This window comes from Mustelus asterias, unplaced genomic scaffold, assembly GCF_964213995.1.
Source record: "Mustelus asterias unplaced genomic scaffold, sMusAst1.hap1.1 HAP1_SCAFFOLD_96, whole genome shotgun sequence".
Classification (NCBI taxonomy): domain Eukaryota; kingdom Metazoa; phylum Chordata; class Chondrichthyes; order Carcharhiniformes; family Triakidae; genus Mustelus; species Mustelus asterias.
The window spans coordinates 141,234-162,659 of NW_027590144.1; the positions used below are offsets into that span (position 1 = coordinate 141,234).

General features: G+C 54.1%; 2 protein-coding genes across 2 annotated transcripts in view; both read right to left on the reverse strand.

Moving 5' to 3' along the window:
- LOC144484226 (uncharacterized) overlaps window positions 1–12,199 on the reverse strand; it is a 113,683-nt gene extending 101,484 nt beyond the window's left edge. The window contains exon 1 of the mRNA XM_078202761.1: window positions 12,092–12,199. The gene's annotated coding sequence lies outside the window, so the exon portion shown is untranslated. The remainder of the gene's footprint in view (window positions 1–12,091) is intronic.
- LOC144484236 (uncharacterized) overlaps window positions 9,219–21,426 on the reverse strand; it is a 32,074-nt gene continuing 19,866 nt past the window's right edge. Inside the window, exons 3-5 of the mRNA XM_078202765.1 lie at window positions 19,728–19,925; window positions 19,415–19,483; window positions 9,219–10,330 (exon numbers count right to left, since the gene is read on the reverse strand). Of these exons, the coding sequence (XP_078058891.1) occupies window positions 9,757–10,330; window positions 19,415–19,483; window positions 19,728–19,925 (841 nt within the window). The 3' untranslated portion in view covers window positions 9,219–9,756. The remainder of the gene's footprint in view (window positions 10,331–19,414; window positions 19,484–19,727; window positions 19,926–21,426) is intronic.

Consider the following 21,426-nt stretch of genomic DNA (forward strand, 5'->3'; position numbering starts at 1 on the left):
CCGCCCGCTCGGCCTTCAGGAAGAATACGGCCCGGCCGTACATCTTTGAGGCCGCGACAATGGCTGAGGGGCCGACAACCCCAGCCATTGCCTTAACGCAGGCCTCGATAGACATGTCGGGGTGGGCGTAGCACTTCACCCCGAGCTGCCGCGTGATTAGGGAGAATGGCGGCAGGGCCTTGGGAGCGGCGGGGGCTCTGGCAGCCGCCACGCCTGCATAGGTGGGCCGAGAAGGCCCTGCCACCGGCGACGCTGGTGATGTCGCCATGGTATCAGGGGAAGTGCTACGCCCACCCCGAGACTGCCCAGATGCACGGCAGGGCGTATGTGGGATGGGGAAGATAAGGCAGGGTGGGGTAGGCGGGGAAGGGTGTAGGTGCTCTCTCCCCGGAGCGAGAGAGGGAGAGAGGAGGTTGGAGGCGCAGGAGGGAGATGAGGCACAAGGCCGGTGCCCCAGTCAGGAGGGAAAAGGGGAGGGGGTGCCGGTCCCGGGGACAGCAGCAGTGGGTAGGGGAATTAGGAAAAGGCCTTCACCCCCCCCCCACTGCAGATGGAAAAGAGACAGTCCAAACGCCTTCGCCCCCCCCCCTTCTCCTCCAGTCACTCCCTGTCCTCTCTTCCTCCCTCCCCCCGGGGAGAGCGCACCCTCCAGAGGCCGGATGGCAGGCAAGCAGGCAGTCAGGCAGTCCAGACGGCAGGTAGGCCAAACGGCAAGCAGGCAGGCAGGCAGTCCAGACGGCAGGCAGCCCAGACGACAGGCAGGTAAGCAGGCCAGACGGCAGGCAGGCAGGTAAGCAGGCCAGACGGCAGGCAGGCAGGTAAGCAGGCCAGACGGCAGGCAGGCAGGTAAGCAGGCCAGACGGCAGGCAGGCAGGTAAGCAGGCCAGACGGCAGGCAGGCAGGTAAGCAGGCCAGACGGCAGGCAGGCAGGTAAGCAGGCCAGACGGCAGGCAGGCAGGTAAGCAGGCCAGACGGCAGGCAGGCAGGTAAGCAGGCCAGACGGCAGGCACGCAGGTAAGCAGGCCAGACGGCAGGCAGGCAGGCAACAGGCAGGCCGGGCAAGGCAGGCAGCAGCTCACCTCCCTCCTTCCTCCCCGCAGGGAGCGAAAAACAAACAAACCCAACAAAACAAAAACAAAAACCGGGCGTCTCCGTGAGCAAAAACGAGAAAAAAAAATAAAGGTACTCACAAAAAAAAGAAAAGAAAACAAACCCACAGTTTCCGCCCGGCTCCGACCCGGGGCCCCCCGCTACTCGGGCGAACGTGAACTCACCCCACCCCGGAAACAAAGTGCAGGCGCTGCCCCAGAGGAGGCACGTTTCAGGCCGTCTGAAGCTCAATCTTCATTCAGAGACCTCTTTTTAGGTCAAACCAAGTAAACAAACTCAAATCAAATCAGGACAAAGTAAAAGGGGCAGCTCCCCAAAAAGGAGGGGGAACAGCCCGAACAGAAATCAAAATGCAAAGGAAACTTAAAAACATCAAATTAAAATGTGATTATTAGGGTCAATAACGCACCCCAACCCCTGCGGTGCCCAGCGGGCGCGGAAAGCGTCAACCTCGCCCGTGGACACCGCATGCTCCCTCTCCAGGGACACCTGGCCGCGAACGTAGCCGCGGTAGAGGGGAAGACAGTCAGGATGGACGGCCCCCTCGATCGCCCGCTGCCTGGACCGGTAAATGGCGCTTTTCGCCAGGCCCAGGAGCAGGTTCACGAGGAGGTCGCCATCCCGACCCTCCCCTCTCCGCACCGGGTGTCCGTAGATCAGGAGCGTGGGACTGAAGTGCAAACAAAACATCAATAAAAGGTTCTTCAGGAAAACATAAAGGGAGTGCAGCCTAAGACACACAACATAGACATGGTCCACGGACTCCACAAGGCCACAGAAAGGGCAGTCTTCGGAGCCCGTGAACCAGTGAATCCTACGGTTGTGCGGAACTGCTGCATGCATCACCCTCCACCCCAGGTCCCCGACGTAATTGGGGGAGATCCCTCCGTAGAGGGACCTCCAGCGGGGACCTCCGCCGCCCGGCGGCAACAAGGCCCGCCAAGGTGTATCCGGGCGACAGGCGAGGAGGCGGTAGTGGAAGGTGTGCAGCAGCAGCCCGCACAGGAAACGCCTCCGCGCGGTAGAAAAAGGCACGGAGGGCATTTCCGCGAGGCGGCTCAGGCTGTGGGGCACCTCACCCAGGGGAGGGGGCTGAGGCTTTGGGCCAATGTGGAATTCCGCCCGAACAGGGGAACGCTCGGGCGGGATCCCACCGCACGCCTGCGCCGTCTCAAGTTTGCGTGCAGTTTCGGGGCCGAGCACGACCGTCCTAAGGTCTAGGATGGCTTTGGCCGCGCGCCGGACGGACGTCCCCGCGCGCTCAGCCAGCACGCGGGGACTCATCCAGCCCGCTCCTCCGCCATCGAGCACGTCCCCGATTCTGGTCACCCCGGCGTCCACAGCCCCCCTCTCCGCCAGCCACCTGAAGTTATACGGCTGGAGGAGCGGATTCCTGAGCAGCGGCTCTCGCACGAGAGCCGCTACTCCTGACGGGGGAGAGCTGCGTCGCGAGGCGACCTTGTTCCAGACAGTGAGGAGGTCCTGGTAAAAGACGGGCAACTCCTGCAGGGTGGTCGAAGCACGCCCCAGTTCGATATGCAGGAGCTGCACGTCATAATTGAGGCCGTGCCACTGGCGGAAGAAATACGTCGCCATGGCACACCACTGTGGAGGGGGCTCAACGTAAAGGTACCTCTGCAGGGCCTGGAGGTGGAAGGTCGCTATCTGAGTGCGGAGGCACACCAGACCTTGTCCGCCCTCCTCAAGCGGGAGATACAGGACCGCAGCAGGGACCCAGTGCAGTCGATTGCCCCAGAAGAACCGCACGAGGGTTCTCTGGATATCGGTGACAAAGCCAGGGGGAGGGGTCAAAGGGACCAGCCGGTACCACAGCATGGAGGCGACCAGCTGGTTTATGACACGAGCTCGCGCCCCGTAGGACAGCACTCGGAGCAGTCCTGTCCAGCGACCCAGGCGGGCGGAGACTTTGGCCTCCAGCTCCCGCCAGTTCGCCGGCCAGGATTCCTCGGCTGGGCAGAGATGGGCCCCCAAGTCGAGGAGGTCGGTCCTGCTCCAGGTGAAAGGCCTGAGCTCCTCCGGGAGGGGGTCCGTCTCCCAAGGACCGACAAGGAGTCCGGAGCACTTGGCCCAGTTGATCCTGGCGGAGGACGCGGCGGAGTACACCGCCTGGCATTCTCGCATCCTCCGCAGGTCAGCCGGGTCCGTGAACATGAGGAGCACGTCGTCGGCGTAAGCTGACAGGACCACCCCTACGTCCGGTCCGCGCAGGACCAAACCTGACAACCTCCTCCGCAAGAGGCGCAGGAATGGCTCCACGCATACGGAATACAGTTGGCCGGACAAGGGGCAGCCCTGCCGTACTCCTCTCCCGAAGCGAAGGGGCGCCGTCAGGGACCCGTTAACCTTAATCAGACACTCTGCGGCAGAGTACAGTAATCGGATCCGGGCGACAAAATGCGTCCCGAACCCGAATGCCCGCAGAGTCCCGAGTAAATACTCGTGCTCCACCCTGTCGAACGCCTTCTCCTGATCTAATGACAAGAAGGCGCCCGACAGACCAGCCCTCTGGGTGTGATGGATTAGGTCCCGGACCAGGTGGAGATTGTCATGTATGCAACGGCCCGGGACCGTGTAGGACTGGTCAGGGTGGATCAAGTGGTCCAGCACGGATCCAAGGCGTGAAGCCATAGCCCTGGCAAAGATTTTATAATCCGTGCTGAGGAGGGAGACCGGGCGCCAGTTCTTGAGCAGGTGGAGATCCCCCTTCTTGGGCAGCAGGGCAATGACGGCCCTGCGCCACGAAAGGGGCATCTCCCCGGTAGCGACGCTCTCCCCCAGGACCCCCGCGTAGTCGCTCCCCAGGACGTCCCAGAACGCCCTGAAGAACTCTACTGTCAGCCCGTCCAGCCCAGGGGCCTTGCCCCGGCTGAGGCCATTTAGGGCGCCGGTCAGCTCGGCCATGGTGGTAGGGGCCTCGAGCCTGCCGACGCCCTCCGGGCCGACCTGCGGCAGGTCCTCCCACAGAAGTCTGCGGGCATCCTCGCTGGACGGATCCGGAGAGAAGAGCGAGGTGTAATACTCCCGGGCAATGGCCCGGATGCCCTCCGGATCCGAGACGGGGGAACCGTCGTCGGCCAGCAGCGTAAGGAGCTGCTGACGGTTAGCCCGCCCTCTTTCCAGCGAGTAGAAGAAGGGGGAGCCGCGGTCCAGGTCCACCTGGAACTGGAGCCGCGACCTCACGTACGCGCCGCGAGACCTGGCAAGCTGCAGGTCTCGCAGCGCGTCCTTCTTCTCCCTGTACTCCGAACGCAGGGCCGGGTCCGCGTCAGGCCGACTGAGACGTGCCTCCAGGTCGAGCACCTCCTTCTCCAACTCCTCGAGCCTGGATTTCCGCCTCTTTGTCGACCCCCTCGCGTACCCCTGACAGAAGGTACGGACGTGAGTCTTGCCCACATCCCACCAGAGCCTCAAGGAGGGGAAGCCTCCCCGCTTCCTTCTCCAGCCGGCCCAGAATCGACGGAACGAGTCCAGGAAGCGCTCGTCCTCCAGCAGCGTGTTGTTAAAGTGCCAGTACGCGGACCCCCGCCGGATGCGAGACGGCGCAAAGTCCGCCCACACCAGGCTGTGGTCCGTGCTCGACACCGGCCGCATGGAGACCGAGGACACGCCGGACACGTGCGCCTTCGAAATGTAAAGGCGGTCGAGCCTGGACGCTCCGACTCCAGGCCTCACGAAAGTGAAGGCGCTGGAGCCAGGATGGAGATGTCTCCAGACGTCCACCAAGTCGTGGGACCCGATCAGGTCCCGCAACTTCACCACCGCCGGAGTGCGCAGCCAGGGGCCGGTGCGGTCCCGTGCCTCGAGGATGCAGTTGAAATCTCCCCCGAGGATAATGCATTCGCCCCCCGCGATGGTGTCGATGTGAGCGGACACTTTCTCGTAGAAAGTCGTTTGCTGCGGTCCAGCGGTCGGGGCGTAGACATTCAGCAAGTGAATGACCACGCCCCCCTCACGGACCGTCAAGTGCAGCAACCGGCCTGGCACCGGCTCCTTGACCCCCAAGATCTCCGGCTTATAACGCGGGGCCAACAAGATAGCCACCCCGCAAGAAGCGAGCGTGAGGTGGCTCATGTAGACCCCCCCTCGCCACTCCAGGAGCCATTGGGCTTCGTCTCCCGGAACGGTGTGGGTTTCCTGCAGGAAACACACCGCATACTTCCCGTCACGGAGGACCGAGAAGTTCTGGAACCTGCGGTGTGGCCCACTGCTGCCGTTGATGTTGAGGCTGGCTATGGTCACCTTCATGTCAGCAGCTTTGTGCCACCGTCACCACTTAACTAGGTGTGTGGGGGGGCGCTGGCGCGATTCTCACCAGTCCACCCCCCACCTTTTCGAGCCTGTGGAGGAACCGCAGTACCCAGCGCCGCTCTATTTTCTCCAGGCCCGCGGAGGCATGCGAGCATGCCTTCACGGACCGGACGAGCTGCGCCAGGTCCGGCCAGTGGCCGAGGGCTAGCCGGATTATGTCGGAGCGACCGGAATGGTTACGGATAAAGACCCTGAGGTCCTTGGAGGGGATGAGGGACGACTCGGTGGGGGGCACGAGGGAGTCCCCCGCCTCGCTCTGGGCAGACTCTGAAAGTGTCCCCGTGCCCTCCACCGAGCCGCTGACCTCCTCAGGGCGGTCGCCCCTCGACTCCGAGTCCCCCGCCGCAGGACGTACGGCGGGCGGCACGGAGCCACCAACTAGCCCTAGCCCCTCCCCGATCCCACCCCCAGGATCGGTGGAGGAGGGGTTCCCCCCGGGCTCACCTTTCCCGGATTGCGGGCCCCCGTGCGACGGCGGCCCAGCCCCCCCCCCCCGCCCCAGACGCTTGGACACCCCCCAGGTCCGGTGTATCCTTCGGACTGAGGTTGGGGATGTCCAGCGTCCAAGGTCGGGACGGAGAGGACGAGTGGATCGTCTCTTCGCCGCCGCCGCACGAGGACATGAACATTGGAGTGTCGCCCCAGTCCCCCGACAGACTGAAGAAGAACTCCGGGTTGTAACCGGCCGGGTGGAACGGAACCGTGGGGGCCCCGCTGCCACCCGGCCCCGGAGACTCCTCGCCGGGGGACTGAGGCAGCACATGCTTGGATTTACAGGGTGCCTTGCCCCCTTTTTTTTGGGGACAAGGCACAAAGACAGGTGGGGGCACGGCAGGAGATGACTCACAAGGGGGGAGGGGCACGCAGACCTCGAACGCTACGGTGCCCGAGGGGCCCCGCCTCTTTTTGTTAACCTGCCCTCGGGCAGGCGAGGCCCCTCGCCCTCCGCCCCTCTTCGCCTTGCCGCGCCCCCCCTGCTCTCCCGTCACTTCTCCCCGAGGTGGCGGCGTCGCCAGTTTTGCCGGCTCGGGGTCGCTTACCCCCCCATGCTCGGGCCCATGATCCCGGGCGCCGGACCCAGCACTAGGCCCCGGAGAGCCCACGGGCCCGGCAGATGGTGGTGGTGGTGGTGGTGGGGGGGGGGCGCAGGTGGAGACTGAGGCGGTCCCCGAGCCGGCTGCCGGGGTGGTTGGGGTGTTTTCCCTGGGGGCCGGGGTTCCGGTACCCCCCTTCTTTTTTGTAGGTCCCTTCTGGGCCTTTTGGCCGCGCGGGGGCTCCGCTCCCCCCCCGCCGGCAGCTGAGGTGGCAGCTGCTGCCGGCGTGGCCTCCCCTCGCGGGGGGGCAGATGGTACTCGCTTGGGGGGAGAGGGGGCTGCGGTGCCAGCTGCGGCCGCCTTGGGTTGGTGGTCGGCGGCCTTGGAGACGGGGCAGTTTTTTCTCACGTGCCCCGCCTCCTTACAGGCATGGCACCGCACACCGTCCGCGGACCAAAAGACCCGGTACGTGGTCCCCTCGTGGGGGACATTGAACCCTCCCTCCAGTTCCTCCTCCCGGGCCAGGCGGACAAAAACCTGGCGCCGGAAGGAGTAAATGTGGCGGAGGGAGGGGTCCCGAAGGCCGAGCGGGATCGGCTGCACCCCGGACCTGACCTCCCCCAGTAGATGGAGGTGGGGGAGGAGGAGCTCACTCGGTAGGAAGGGCGGGACGTTTGATATTACTATCTTGTGGGCGGTGGCCTCCAATGGGTCCACCGCCAGGAACGTCCCGCCCACCGTGAGCCCCTTTTCCAGGGCGAGGCGAACCGCCCGCTCGGCCTTCAGGAAGAATACGGCCCGGCCGTACATCTTTGAGGCCGCGACAATGGCTGAGGGGCCGACAACCCCAGCCATTGCCTTAACGCAGGCCTCGATAGACATGTCGGGGTGGGCGTAGCACTTCACCCCGAGCTGCCGCGTGATTAAAGAGAATGGCGGCAGGGCCTTGGGAGCGGCGGGGGCTCTGGCAGCCGCCACGCCCGCATAGGTGGGCCGAGAAGGCCCTGCCACCGGCGACGCTGGTGATGTCGCCATGGTATCAGGGGAAGTGCTACACCCACCCCGAGACTGCCCAGATGCACGGCAGGGCGTATGTGGGATGGGGAAGATAAGGCAGGGTGGGGAAGGCAGGGTGGGGTAGGCGGGGAAGGGTGTAGGTGCTCTCTCCCCGGAGCGAGAGAGGGAGAGAGGAGGTTGGAGGAGCAGGAGGGAGATGAGGCACAAGGCCGGTGCCCCAGTCAGGAGGGAAAAGGGGAGGGGGTGCCGGTCCCGGGGGCAGAGTAGTGGGTAGGGGAAATAGGAAAGGTCTTCACCCCCCCCACTGCAGATGGAAAAGAGACAGTCCAAACGCCTTCGCCCCCCCCCTCTCCTCCAGTCACTCCCTGTCCTCTCTTCCTCCCCCCCCCCCCCCCCCCCCCGGGGAGAGCGCACCCCCCAGAGGCCGGATGGCAGGCAAGCAGGCAGTCCAGACGGCAGACAGCCCAGACGGCAGGCAGGCAGTCCAGACGGCAGGCAGGCAGGTAGGTAAGCAGGCCAGACGGCAGGCAGGTAAGCAGGCCAGACGGCAGGCAGGCAGGTAAGCAGGTCAGACGGCAGGCAGGCAGGTAAGCAGGCCAGACGGCAGGCAGGCAGGTAAGCAGGCCAGACGGCAGGCAGGCAGGTAAGCAGGCCAGACGGCAGGCAGGCAGGCAGGTAAGCAGGCCAGGCGGCAGGCAGGCCAGGCGGCAGGCCAGGCAACAGGCAGGCAGGCCAGGCGACAGGCAGGCAGGTCAGGCGACAGGCAGGCCAGGCAACAGGCAGCAGCTCACCTCCCTCCCAAAGTTTCCGCCCGGTTCCGACCCGGGGCCCTCCGCTACACGGGCGAACACGAATCCACCTCACCCCGGAAACAAAACTGGGTGTTGTCCGAGAGGAGGCACGTCTCAGGCCGTCTGAAGCTCAATCTACACTCAGAGAGAGAGCAGCAGCAGCAGCTTTGCTGGGCAGGAATGAGCAGCTGAACAAGCTCATTGTCCACTTCCGCATTCAGACAATGGGGGCGCTCTGATTGGCTGGAGGACCAGTGAACTTCCGGTCCTCCAACTTTCCATTGGCCAACACCTCAGCCTGCAGGTCAAAAGGTTGGTTCCCCCGAACACGCGCATCTTCCCCTCTCCCTTGGACATGCGCAGTCACCGCGCGGCTTCTCGCTCTGGCCGGAACCGCCAGCTGGTTGCCTGGAAACCGTGGCTGGAAGAGGTGCAGGGGGAGGGGGAATATAGGGTGGGGGCGGGGCTCCCGTGTCCGGGCGCCCGGGCCTGCTCAATGCGGAAGTTGTCCAATGAGCTTCAGATTGAAACTTACAATTATAACAGGACATGTGGCTGTTTGTCGCTGCCTCGCCCACGATCAGCACCAACACTGCCTTCCTGAACTGCTATCATGCCTGAGGTGTAGGTACACCCACAGTGCTGTTAGGGAGGGATTTCCAGCTACACATTCCACACTTCCTCGGGACTGTGGGTGGATACCAGATTGATACATTTCATTCAACTGCACCCAAGCTGAGTTATTCAAATCCCTTTATTGTACAGGACAATATATTCATGATTTCTTTAAAACAGAAATTCAACATTCCCATTTGATTTCAGGTATTAACATATTCTGTGAATTTGTTCTTTATTGTCAATGTCAGGCTGGGGTTGTTCCCCTTGGAGCAAAGGAGGTTGAGGGGAGATTTGATAGAGGTGGACAAGATTCTGACAGGTTTAGATAAGGTGGACAAAGAAAAGCTGTTCCCATTAGCTGACAGGACAAGGATGAGGGGGTCACAGATTTATGGTTTTGGGTCAGAGAGGAAGGGGGGATGTGAGGAAGAATATTTTGATGCAGCGAATGGTAATGACCTGGTACTCGCTGCCTACGAGGGTGGAGGAAGTGGAGACAATAAACAATTACAAAGGAAATTGGATGGGCATTGGAAGGTTTCAAACAGAAATGCTGACTAAATATCTCTGAACTTCCTAACACCCTGTCACTCTGTGATCCTTGTGAAATCTGAAACCAGGTATTTGCAACAAGACTCAAAGAGCATCAGCCCACTGGAGGCAAAGTCATGAGACCGGCCAGTCCAGCAGAAAGAAACCCTCCGACCCTCCCCATTGACCAACTGTGAGAATGAACAAAATGCAATCCTGGATGTAATTGAGAGCAGAAACAATAGATTACAGAAATTACAGAAATCAATTACAGAAATCCTGTAATTGAGAGCAGAAACAATAACAGCAGAATCCAACCCCTGGAATCACTTGTGAACTTGTTGGTGTCTCAGCAGCTGGGATGAAACTCTGAATCCCTTCCCACACTGAGAGCAGGTGAACGGCCTCTCCCCAGTGTGAACTCGCTGGTGACTCCGCAGGGTGAATAAACTAGTGAATCCCTTCTCACACTGAGAGCAGGTGAATGGTCTCTCCCCAGTGTGAACACGCTGGTGGGTCTCCAGCTTAGCTAATTGACTGAACCCCTTCCCACACATAGAGCAGGTGAACGGCCACTCCCCAGTGTGAACTCGCTGGTGTCTCCGCAGGGTGGATAAATCAGTGAATCCCTTCCCACACTGAGAGCAGGTGAACGGTCTCTCCCCAGTGTGAACTCGCTGGTGTCTCTGCAGGGTGGATAAATCAGTGAATCCCTTCTCACACTGAGAGCAGGTGAATGGCCTCTCCCCAGTGTGAACTCGCTGGTGTGTCCGCAGGCTAGATGACCGAGTGAATCCCTCCCCACACTGAGAGCAGGTGAACGGTCTCTCCCCAGTGTGAACTCGCTGGTGTGTCTGCAGGCTGGATGACCGAGTGAATTCCTTCCCACACTGAGAACAGGTGAATGGTGTCTCCCCAGTGTGAGCTCGTTGGTGTCTCTGCAGGCTGGATAATCGACTGAACCCCTTCCCACACTGAGAGCAGGTGAACGGCCTCTCCCCAGTGTGAACTCGCTGGTGTGTCCGCAGGGTGGATAAATCAGTGAATCCCTTCTCACACTGAGAGCAGGTGAATGGCCTCTCCCCAGTGTGAACTCGCTGGTGTGTCCGCAGGCTGGATAACTGACTGAATCCCTTCGCACAGTGAGAGCAAGTAAATGGCCTCTCCCCAGTGTGGCTGCGCCGATGAGCTTCCAGATCAGATGGGTATCTGTATCTCTTCCCACAGTCCCCACATTTCCATGGTTTCTCCATGGTGCAGGTGTCCTTGCCTCTCTCTTCAGTTGAAGACTCGTCCACACACAGAACAGTCCCCCCACCCCCGCTGTGAATGGTGTGATATTTATTCAGGCTGTGTAACTGGTTCAAGCTCAGTGCACTGGAACACACTCACTCCAGTCTGGCAGTGTGTTGGCACTTTTCCAGTCACACTGATGTTTGAAATCTTTTCAAGTCATCAGGCCGGACAACCATTTCTCCTCGATTCAAAGGCCGATGATATTCAGGTCCTAAGGAATATGACTCTGTCAGATCTAGACACAACGTTTGAGATTTCAGCCTGTGATTCCTCTTTCAGTATCCTGTAAAACAAGTTTACAGAGGTCATCAGTGTCAGTGCAGGATAGAAATTCAGAACACACAATTCTAGTTTCTATGGAACATTCTTTCCTCTCTCCAGACTCGAAACATTGGCTCTATTCTCTCTCTATCTGGGGGATAGCGTGGGAAATGATGCTGTGGTAGATCAGCCAATTCTCAATGAATGGTTGAGGCAGTTCGATGGGCTGAATGGCCAACTGCAGCTCCTGTTTCTTATGATTTCTGTGTCCAGGACAGGAAGCAGTGAGCATGGATCTGTTAATCAGCCTCAATCAGCACCTTCAGGAGAATTGGGAGGGTGAATATTAGATACAGCAGAGTGAGAATGGAGGGAGAGTGTGTGGGATGGAGATTTACAGCTTTTGGGAAATGAGAGAGGAAAGAATGTTCATTAGAATCATAGAATTCCTACATCTTATCAACTGTCCCTGATCCTTCACAATGAATCTGTCTTCTCAAGACACTCTTATCTCTGACTTGTCTGTTCTGCTCGCAGTCTCACAAAGCAGCTGCCTGTGTGCTGATACAAGGGGCCCTGCTCGGCAAGTTTAATGCTCCATGACTGTGTCTTTAATGACTGAATAACTATAGGAATATGGTCAAGTCAGCTAAATCACATGATGCTTTATGTTTCGGTTAGTAACTGTCCATTTTGTTAACATAGCACATTTGGATATATAAATACATATAAAAGCAAAATATTGCGGATGCTGGAATCTGAAACAAAAACAGAAAATGCTGGAAAATGTCAGCAGGTCTGACAGCATCTGTGGAGAGAGAATGGAGCCAACATTTAAAGTCTGGATGACCCTTCATCAGAGCTCTGACAAAGGGTCATCCAGACTCGAAATGTTGGTCTATTCTCTCTCTATAAATATATATACGACAGCTGCCTCAGCCTTGGCCCACTCTAACACATGCACGAAGCAGTGCTGACTATGTGGAAATGCTCAGATTAAAGTTTCCTGCCTTCTCTTTAACAGCTAGTGAAAATGTTTTTCGGCTTGCAGACCTTCAAAGGAGTCAGTGTCTGCTATTTCAGCATGAACAGGCTAATCTTCACCTGCGTAGGCCCCAGAACATTCTGCTTTTCGGCCTTCACCAGAGGGTGAGCAAGGCCAGATTTCTCCATAACAAATACCAAAGGCGAGATATGGGGATATGCTATGCAAATAAAAGATTTGCAGGAGTCAATTTTTCATCGAATGCGAAAGGGTGAAAAGCTAGGATTTAATTGGCGAATATGTCCGTCAATGAAGGATTAGAAACATTCCTGGTTTCTGATTTGCTGTAATTGACTATTATTGCCAAGTTATTTTTCTGTAACATCAGAACCACTTGCGGGTGGAGTTTAATTTAGACAAATGCGAGGTGATGCATTTTGGTAGATTGATCCAGGGCAGGACTTACTCAGTTAATGGTAGGGCGTTGGGGAGAGTTACAGAACAAAGAGATCTTGGGGTACATGTTCATAGCTCCTTGAAAATGGAGTCACAGGTGGACAGAATGGTGAAGAAGGCATTCGGCATGCCTGGTTTCATCGGTCAGAACACTGAATACAGGAGTTGGAATGTCTTGTTGAAGTGGGACAAGACATTGGTAAGGCCACACTTGGAATACTGTGTGTAATTCTGGTCACCCTATCATAGAAAGGATATTATTAAACTAGAAAGAGTGCAGAAAAGATTTACTAGGATGCAACCAGGACTTGATGGATTGAGTTATAAGGAGAGACTGGATAGACTGGGACTTTTTTCTCTGGAGCGTCGGAGGCTGAGGGTTGATCTTGTAGAGGTCTATAAAATAATGAGGGGCACAGATCAGCTCGATGGTCAATATCTTTTCCCAAAGGTAGGGGAATCTAAAACTAGAGGGGATAGGTTTAAGGTGAGAGGGGAGAGATACAAAAGTGTCCAGAGGGGAGAGATACAAAAGTGTCCAGAGGGGCAATTTTTTCACACAGAGGGTGGTGAGTGTCTGGAACAAGCTGCCAGACGTAGGAGTAGAGGTGGGTACAATTTTGTCTTTTAAAAAGCATTTAGATAGTTACATGGGTACAATGGGCATAGAGGGATATGGGCCAAATGCGGGCAATTGGGATTAGCTTAGAAGTTTTTTTAAAAAAGGGTGGCATGGACAAGTTGGCCAAAGGACCTGTTTCCATGCTGTAAACCTCTATGACTATGTGTAAAAAACTTGCTTCAAACATCTCCATTAAACCTCGCCCCTCACACCTTAAACCTGTGCCTCCTAGTAATTGACTCTTCCATCCTGGGAAAAAGCTTCTGACTATCCACTCTGTCCATGCCCCTCATAATCTTGTAGAATTCTATCAGTTCACCCCTCAACCTCCGTTGTTCCAGTGAGAACAAACCAAGTTTCTCCAACCTCTTCTCATAACTAATGCCCTCCATACCAGGCAACATCCTGGTAAATCCTTTCTGTACCCTCTCCAAAGCCTCCTCCTTTTGAATGGACCTACCTCATATTAAGCTGATCTTTCTCTTCACCCTTTCTGTAACTGTAACACTATATTCTGCACTCTCTCCTTTCCTACTCCCCTATGTACTCTATGAACAGTATGCTTTGTCTGTACACCGCGCAAGAAACAATACTTTTCACTGTATCCCAATACATGTGACAATAATAAATCAAATCAAACCCATTGCTGCATTTCCTTCCTGAAGCCACATTTGTCCACTGGGGCCTGGCCCCGGGAGGAAGCGCTGCAGCTGCCGTTGTGTTGGGTGTTGAGGCGGTGCCGCTAGTTCCTTATTGGGGGTGTTGAAGCCTCCACTGGGTGTGTGGAGCGTCCACTGGGTGTGTGGAGCCTCCCCTCCCACCCACTGCCCCTAACGCTGCCTCCGCTTATCCGCCTCCTCCCCGCCTGAAGATCAGACAAACAAGCGCCTGTCCCTGGGGATGAGCCGCACTGCGCATGCCCAACGTCACAATGCCCGGGGACTGATTGACGGCGGTTCCGGGCCAAGAGGAAAAGGGGGCGGGGCTGAAGGACCGAGCGGGAGAGGCTGGTCCTCCAACCAGAGTGAATAGGGGAGGGGTCTGAAGCATGCGCAGTGCGGGTAATGGCGGCGGACGGACGGTTTTAACTCGGATCCAAGATCAGTTCAAGGTAGAGAGCGGCGCGCAGAGAGCGATGAATGTGGCGGGTGGGTGGAGAGCCTTCGTAAACATGTTGTTCAAATCCAAACCCTGGAAAATAACTTCCCGGGCACCCTGTTGGTACCAAATTGGAGGCGCAACTTGTCGTGTTGGGCTGGGCTGACGGCCGCCAATCTGTTGGTGGCAATGTCTATCAGTGCGCATGTGCGGCCGGCATCTTTGTAAGGGGCAATGTGCAGCAGGGATCGCCATGTTTGTAGGGGGCGCAGGAGTGTCTACCTTTGTGATGTATGGGACCTGAACCCACTGCCGTCCATGTTGTGCAAGTACATCCACCCTGCTGATAGGGAGGGAATTCCAGGATTTTGACCCAGCGACTGTGAAGGAATGGTGATATATTTCCAAAATGTGGAGATGCCAGCGTTGAATTGGGGTAAACACAGTAAGAAGTGTCACAACACCAGGTTAAAGTCCAACAGGTTTATTTGATAGCAAAAGCCACGAGCTTTCGGAGCCCCAAGCCCCTTCTTCAGGTGAGTGGGAGTTCTGTTCACAAACAGGGCATATAAAGATACAAACTCAATTTACAAAATAATGGTTAGAATGCGAGTCTTTACAGGTAATCAAGTCTTAAAGGTACAGACAATGTGAGTGGAGAGAGGGTTAAGCACAGGTTAAAGAGATGTGTATTGTCTCCAGCCAGGACAGTTAGTGAGATTTTGCAAGTCGTTGGGGTTACAGATAGTGTGACATGAACCCAAGATCCCGGTTGAGGCCGTCCTCGTGCGTGGAAATTGGCTATCAGTCTCTGCTCAGCGACTCTGCGTTGTCGTGAAGGCCGCCTTGGAGAATGCAGAGACTGATGGCCAAGTTCCGCACACATGAGGACGGCCTCAACCAGGATCTTGGGTTCATGTCACACCATCTGTAACCCCCACGACTTGCCTGGGCTTGCAAAATCTCACTAACTGTCCTGGCTGAAGACAATACACATCTCTTTAACCTGTGCTTAACCCTCTCTCCACTCACATTGTCTGTACCTTTAAGACTGGATTACCTATAAAGACTCGCATTCCAACCATTATTTTGTAAATTGAGTTTGTCTTTATATGCCCTGTTTGTGAACTGAAATCCCATTCACCTGACAAAGGAGCAGCGCTCCGAAAGCTAGAGTCTTTTGCTACCAAATAAACCTGTTGGACTTTAGACCAATCGTTTGTATCCCTCCATTCCCAGGCTGCTCATGTGACAATCCAGGTAAGTCTTAAACGATGTCAGCGTGCCTGCCTCCACCAAAGACATAATTTCATTGCCTGGTAACTAACCTCCTTGAGCTCAGCTCATTCTGGGCTGGGAGTGTTTGATGGGGCGGTGTAGAGGGAGTTTATGAAAACTGTGCCTACTCTCTGGCGCTGTTTGGGGAAAGGATGTCCCAATTCTCCATTTTTAAAAGGTCAAAGAGAGGACCAGCTGGATTAAATGGTGTTGCTTTATGACATAATTTAATCGCCTGGTAACTAACCTCCTGGAACCCAGCTCATTATGGGCTGGGAGTGTTTGGTGGGGCAGTGCAGATGGAGTTTTTCTTATCCAAAGTGTTCCTCCTCTCTGGCACTGTTTGATGTGGCATGTAATGGGAGTTTTCCTTTGTACCTAGCTTGGGCAGTGCTTCCCCTGGGAGTTTTTCACAGGATGATTTAGAGAGAACTTTCCTCTGTACCTTAGATGGGTTGTACATACCTCAGGAGTGTTTGATGGGAAAGTGTAGAGGGAGCCTTGCACTGTCCCTCACAAGTGTTGCAATTGCCCTGCATGATTTCTACTTCACAACATGTGCATTAAATTTTGATTTGATTTATTGTCAAATGTATTGGGATCCACTGAAAAGTATTGTTGCTTGCACGCTATACAGACAAAGCATACCTTTCATGGAGTACATGGGGAGAAGGAAAGGATAGGGTGCAGGTACAGGTAGGGTGAAGAGAAAGATCAGCTTAATATATGATAGGACCATTCAAACATGACAGTAAGGAAGAAGTTGTTCTTGAGTCGTTTGGTACATGTTTTCAGACTTTTGCATAAATTTACTGAGAAGGTGGTGGTGAGCTGCCTTCCTTCAGTCCATGTGTTGTAGGTACACCCATAGTGCTGTTAGGGAGGGAATTACAGGATTTTGATCCAGTGACAATGAAGGAACGGTGATGTATTTCCAAGTTAGGAAGGTGTGTGGCTCGGAGGGGAATTTCCAGCAGGTGGTGTTCCCATGTGTCTGCTGTCCTTGTCCTTCTAGATGATGGTGGTTGTGTGTGTGGGAAGAGATTGACTCAGTCATTTATCAGCTTTGTTTGTGGGAATACATTTGTTGACAACAGATCCACTGCTTTTCGGTATTTTCCTAATACACCACAATCCAGTTGCCCCCTCATAACTTCACGGTTACTTCTGTTAGGATTTAAGACTCCTGTTTCAGATTGAGTAACATTGTTTTCAAACTTAGTGTAAAATTCTATTATAAATTTATTATATATTTCGCTCTCATCCAACCTCACTAAAAACAGATCACCTCTGATCAGCATCACATTTCTGTCTGCGCATCGAGGTACCCTGAGGTTGTGAAAGGCACTATATAAATGAAAATTCTTCCAACTGCAGCCCAGTTGCTGTGGTTATCAGCAACAGCATCAAGACTCCCCTGTTTTATAATGAACAAGGTTCACCCCCGAATCTGATTAACAGCAGTAATAACTGCAGAATCAGAACAGTGCAGTTGCTTGTGAACCCGCTGGTGTCTCACAAGGTTGGATGATTGAGTGAATCCCTTCCCACACACTGAGCAGGTGAATGGCCTCTCCCCGGTGTGAACTTGCTGGTGTCGCAGCAGGATTGATGATTCAGCAAATCCCTTCCCACACACACAGCAGGGGAATGGTCTCTCCCCGGTGTGAACTCGCTTGTGTCTCAGCAGGGCCGATGACTCAGTAAATCTCTTTTCACACACACAGCAGGTCAACGGTCTCTCCCCGGTGTGAACTCGCTGGTGTGTCAGCAGGTGGGATGCAGGTGAAAGGTTTCTCCCCGGTGTGAACCTGCTGGTGTCGCAACATGTTTGAAAATCGAGTGAATCCCTTTTCGCACAGGGGGCAGGTGAATGGACTCTCCCCAGTGTGACTGCATTGATGAATTTCCTGATCAGAGGGATAACAGAATCCCTTCCTGGTATCCCCACATTGCCCACATGGACTCTCCCCAGTGTGACCAAATCGATTAGTTTCCTGATCAGAGGGATAATGGAATCCATTCCCAGTATTCCCACATTGTCCACACGGACTCTCCCTGTTTCGGTTACACTTGTGCCTTCCCATATCAGTCGATTGGTTGAATCCAGATCCACATGTGGAACACGTGTACAGTTTGTCTTCGCTGTGACTGCTGCTCTCCCCTTCCATGATGCCAATGATATTCAGTCCTGAATCGAGTGACTCGGTTAGATTGATGTGATGTCTAGTCTGAGCTTCCTGTCCATTTAACCATTTATATCAGTAATTACTGTAAAGAAAAAAGGACAAATTCAGGGTGGACAGTTTTATAACTTTACATTTTTATTCCCCTAAATCCAGCTCTCTTCTTTGTTGAAATGAGTCTCTCTCACAATACTTCTGTCCTGTTCAAATGACAACTGCATAGAGGGACAGTGTCCCTTTAAATATGCAGATCACCTGCCAGCACCACACATGCTCAGTTGGCTCAGGCCAATGGGACTGGCGCAGTGCCTCCACACTGGGCTGCTGGGTAAGGAGCTACAGCAGATGAGCTGGGGTGGGGTCAGGTGACGTTACGGGGATTGAAATATCTGGTATTAGTGATGGTGTGGATATGTGGTCAGAAACTCATCTTGGGGTCAAATCTGACATGGAGATTGTGAAGAGTGTGATTCAGCTTCAGACAGCTCCCAGGGAGAGGGATGGACTCGGCAGTTAGGGAACAGAATTTGTAACGGTGACTGAAGACAATGACTTTGGTCTTCCCAATTTTTAATTGGAGGAAATTTCTGTTGATCCAGTACTGAATGTGGGATAAGCAGTTTGATAATTTAGTAACAGTGGAGGAATGGAGAGGGATGGGTAGAGCTGGGTGTTGTCAGTGTAGATGGGAAAACTAACACGGTGCTTTTGGATGATGTCATTCAGTGGCAGCATGTGGATGAGAAATAGGAGGGGCCAAGGATAGATCCTTGGGGCTCACCGAGTTCAGGGGGTTTGGAGAGGAAAGGGAGATTGGAGATGGGGCAATAGTTGGCAAAGACTGTGGGATTGAGTGTTTTTTTCAGGGTGGGTGATTTCAGAGGATTCAAAAGTGAGGGGGACAGTACCAGGGAAAAGAGAGAACCATTAACAATATCACCAAATGTGGGGAAGTTGGATGATCAGCAATTTAGTGAGAATAGGGTCGATGGAGCACGGGGTGGGTCTCATGGACAAGATAAACATGGAGCGGGCACGAGGGGAGATAGGAGAGAAACTGGAGAAAGATGTCTGTTCTGGGCTTGGTCAAGAGGGAACTTTAGACATGGTTTGTCCCAGTAGGCGAGTGGAAGGGAGGGATACAGCAGCAGCAGCTGATCGAATTATCTCAATCTTAGTAACAAAGAAGCTTCATGAACTCCTCACACTTGTTGAGGTGAGAATAGAGGAGATGGGCGAGAAAGAGACCTTCAGAAGGAACGAACTAATGTTTGAGGTGTTAAAGATTCAACATAATGTGCGAACACAATGTTGACTTATTTAACTTTTATCCAGAGTATTAGCCCATGTAACTGGGTTGAAGTTTACCAACTAAGCTTTGACAAAGGGTCATCTGGACTTGAAACGTCAGCTCTTTTCTCTCTTTAAAGATGCTGCCAGACCTGCTGAGATTTTCCAGCATTTTCTCTTTTGGTTTGAAGTTTACCAACATGAACAGAAACAGACCCCAATGAACATGGATCAGTCCTGATCTTATTAACAGTAAAATCTAATCACCTTAGTTACCTATGAACTCGCTGGTGTGTCAGCAGGGGGGATGACTGAGTGAATCCCTTCCCACACTGGGAGCAGGTGAATGGTCTCTCCCCAGTGTGAACTCGCTGATGTACAGTGAGGTTCAGATGATGTCTTCAACCCAGTGTCACAGTGAGAGCACCTGAATGGTTTCTCATCGGTGTGGACACGGCGATGGCGCATCAGTTCCCTGGAACTTTTAAAACACTTCTCACAAGTCTGGGCATTTAAAAGGTCTCTCCTCAGTGTGAACTCGTTGATGGTGGAGCAGTTGCCGGGAACTTTTGTAGCACTTCCTGCAGTCTGGACATTGAAATGGTCTCTTCTCATTGTGAACACTCTGGTGATTCAGCAGAGTGGATAACTGAGTGAATCCCTTCCCACACTCAGAACAGGTGAAAGGTCTCTCCCCAGTGTGAATTCGCTGGTGTGTCCGCAGGTTAGATGACCGACTGAACCCATTCCCACACACTGAGCAGGTGAATGGCCTCTCCCCGGTGTGACTATGCTGGTGCTGTGGGTTGAGATGATTGTTTGAACCCAGTCCCACAATGAGAGCATCTGAATGGCCTCTCGTCACTGTGAGCACGTTGATGGAGTATCTGGTCCCGGGAACTTTTATAGCACTTCCCACAGTCTGGACATTTAAATGGTCTCTCATCAGTGTGAACTCGCTGGTGTGCCATCAAGTCAGAGGACCGAGCGAATCCTTTCCCACACTCTGAGCAAGTGAATGGTCTCTTCCCAGTGTGAACTCGCTGGTGTCTCAGCAGGTTGCCTGACTGAGCGAATCCCTTCCCACAGTTGGAACAATTGAAAGGTCTCTCTCCAGTGTGAACTCGCTGGTGTTGCAGCAGGCTGGATGAGCGAGAGAATCCCTTCCCACACTTGGAGCAAGTGAATGACCTCTCCCCGGTGTGTCTGGGCCAATGAGTTTCCAGTTCACATGGAGATCTGAATCCCTCCCCACATTCCCATCATTTCTCCCCACTGTGAATGACGCTTTATCCTTCTATTTTCACGATTCACAAATATTCAGGTTACGATAAATTAGGTGACTTCATTTGAATCTGATGGGATGTTTGGTTTGAGTTTTCTGACTGCAAATCCTCCCCTTCTGATACCCCGTGGAATTGATCTCAGACAGTAAAATGGGAGCGAGAGAGAACTCACAAAAACAGGTTGTGAAATTGAGGTGAATGAATTTGGTGTTATATGGGGCTGACCCGGAGGGAAAGGTGACCATGAAAGCTGTTGGATCTTTTGTGAAAAGTGATCAGGTTCAATCAGCTCCTTCAGGGAAGGGAGCCTGCCACCCGGTCTGAGTCTACACATAGATCTGCACGAACACAAGCAATAGGAGCAGGAGTAGAACATTTGGCCTGTTGAGCCGGCTCCAGCCATTCATCATGATCATGGCTGGTGTTGGTCTTCAATTCCACTTTCCCGCCAGCTCCCCATATCTTTCACCTCCACCTCCACCGCCCCCCCCCTCTCCCCACCCTGCCCCGCCCAAGAAACCAAAAATCTCTCCATCCCATCCTTAAACTTAACCAACGATGGAACATCTACCACCCTGGGCTAGAGAATTCAATGTGACAAGAGAGACAGAAAGAGTAAGAATGAGAGAAGTGGGTGGGAGAGACATGGGCAATGGAGAGGCATTTTATAGACCTAGAACAGAGCCACAATTTGATAGAATCTCCGAAACCCTCAACCTCCACCACCTGGATGGACAAGGGCAGCAGGAGTATTTGGACACCATCACCTGCAAGCTCCCCTCTGAGCCACGCACCATCCAAATTCGTCTGACATTCTGAGAAGAGTGGACCCATTGCACTCAGTTCCTCGCCAGCAGCTCTATCCCTGTCCCTGCCAAATGAATGAGGCTGAACCAGACTTTTTTTTAAAGGTTATGTGCTTACTCGCATCAAATCTTGTTCGGCCATCACCGTAGAGCTTACCAGTCTACAAACACTTCCTTTTAAGAAGCACCAAATTTTTAAATTTCTCATTCCTGTTTACCTACATAGTTGCAATCATCCAAATTTATGTAATATTTCTCAGCCACACAGGCTCTTAAGCATTTCCGATTTTAATCACTCTCCCAGTAATGACCTTTTTCATTTGTCCAAGTCACAAGCTCTGGAATTTCCTCCTTAAGCCGCTCTGATTCTCCACCTCACTCTCCTTCGTTAAGACTACTCAAAACTGATGGCACAGTGGTTAGCACTGCTGT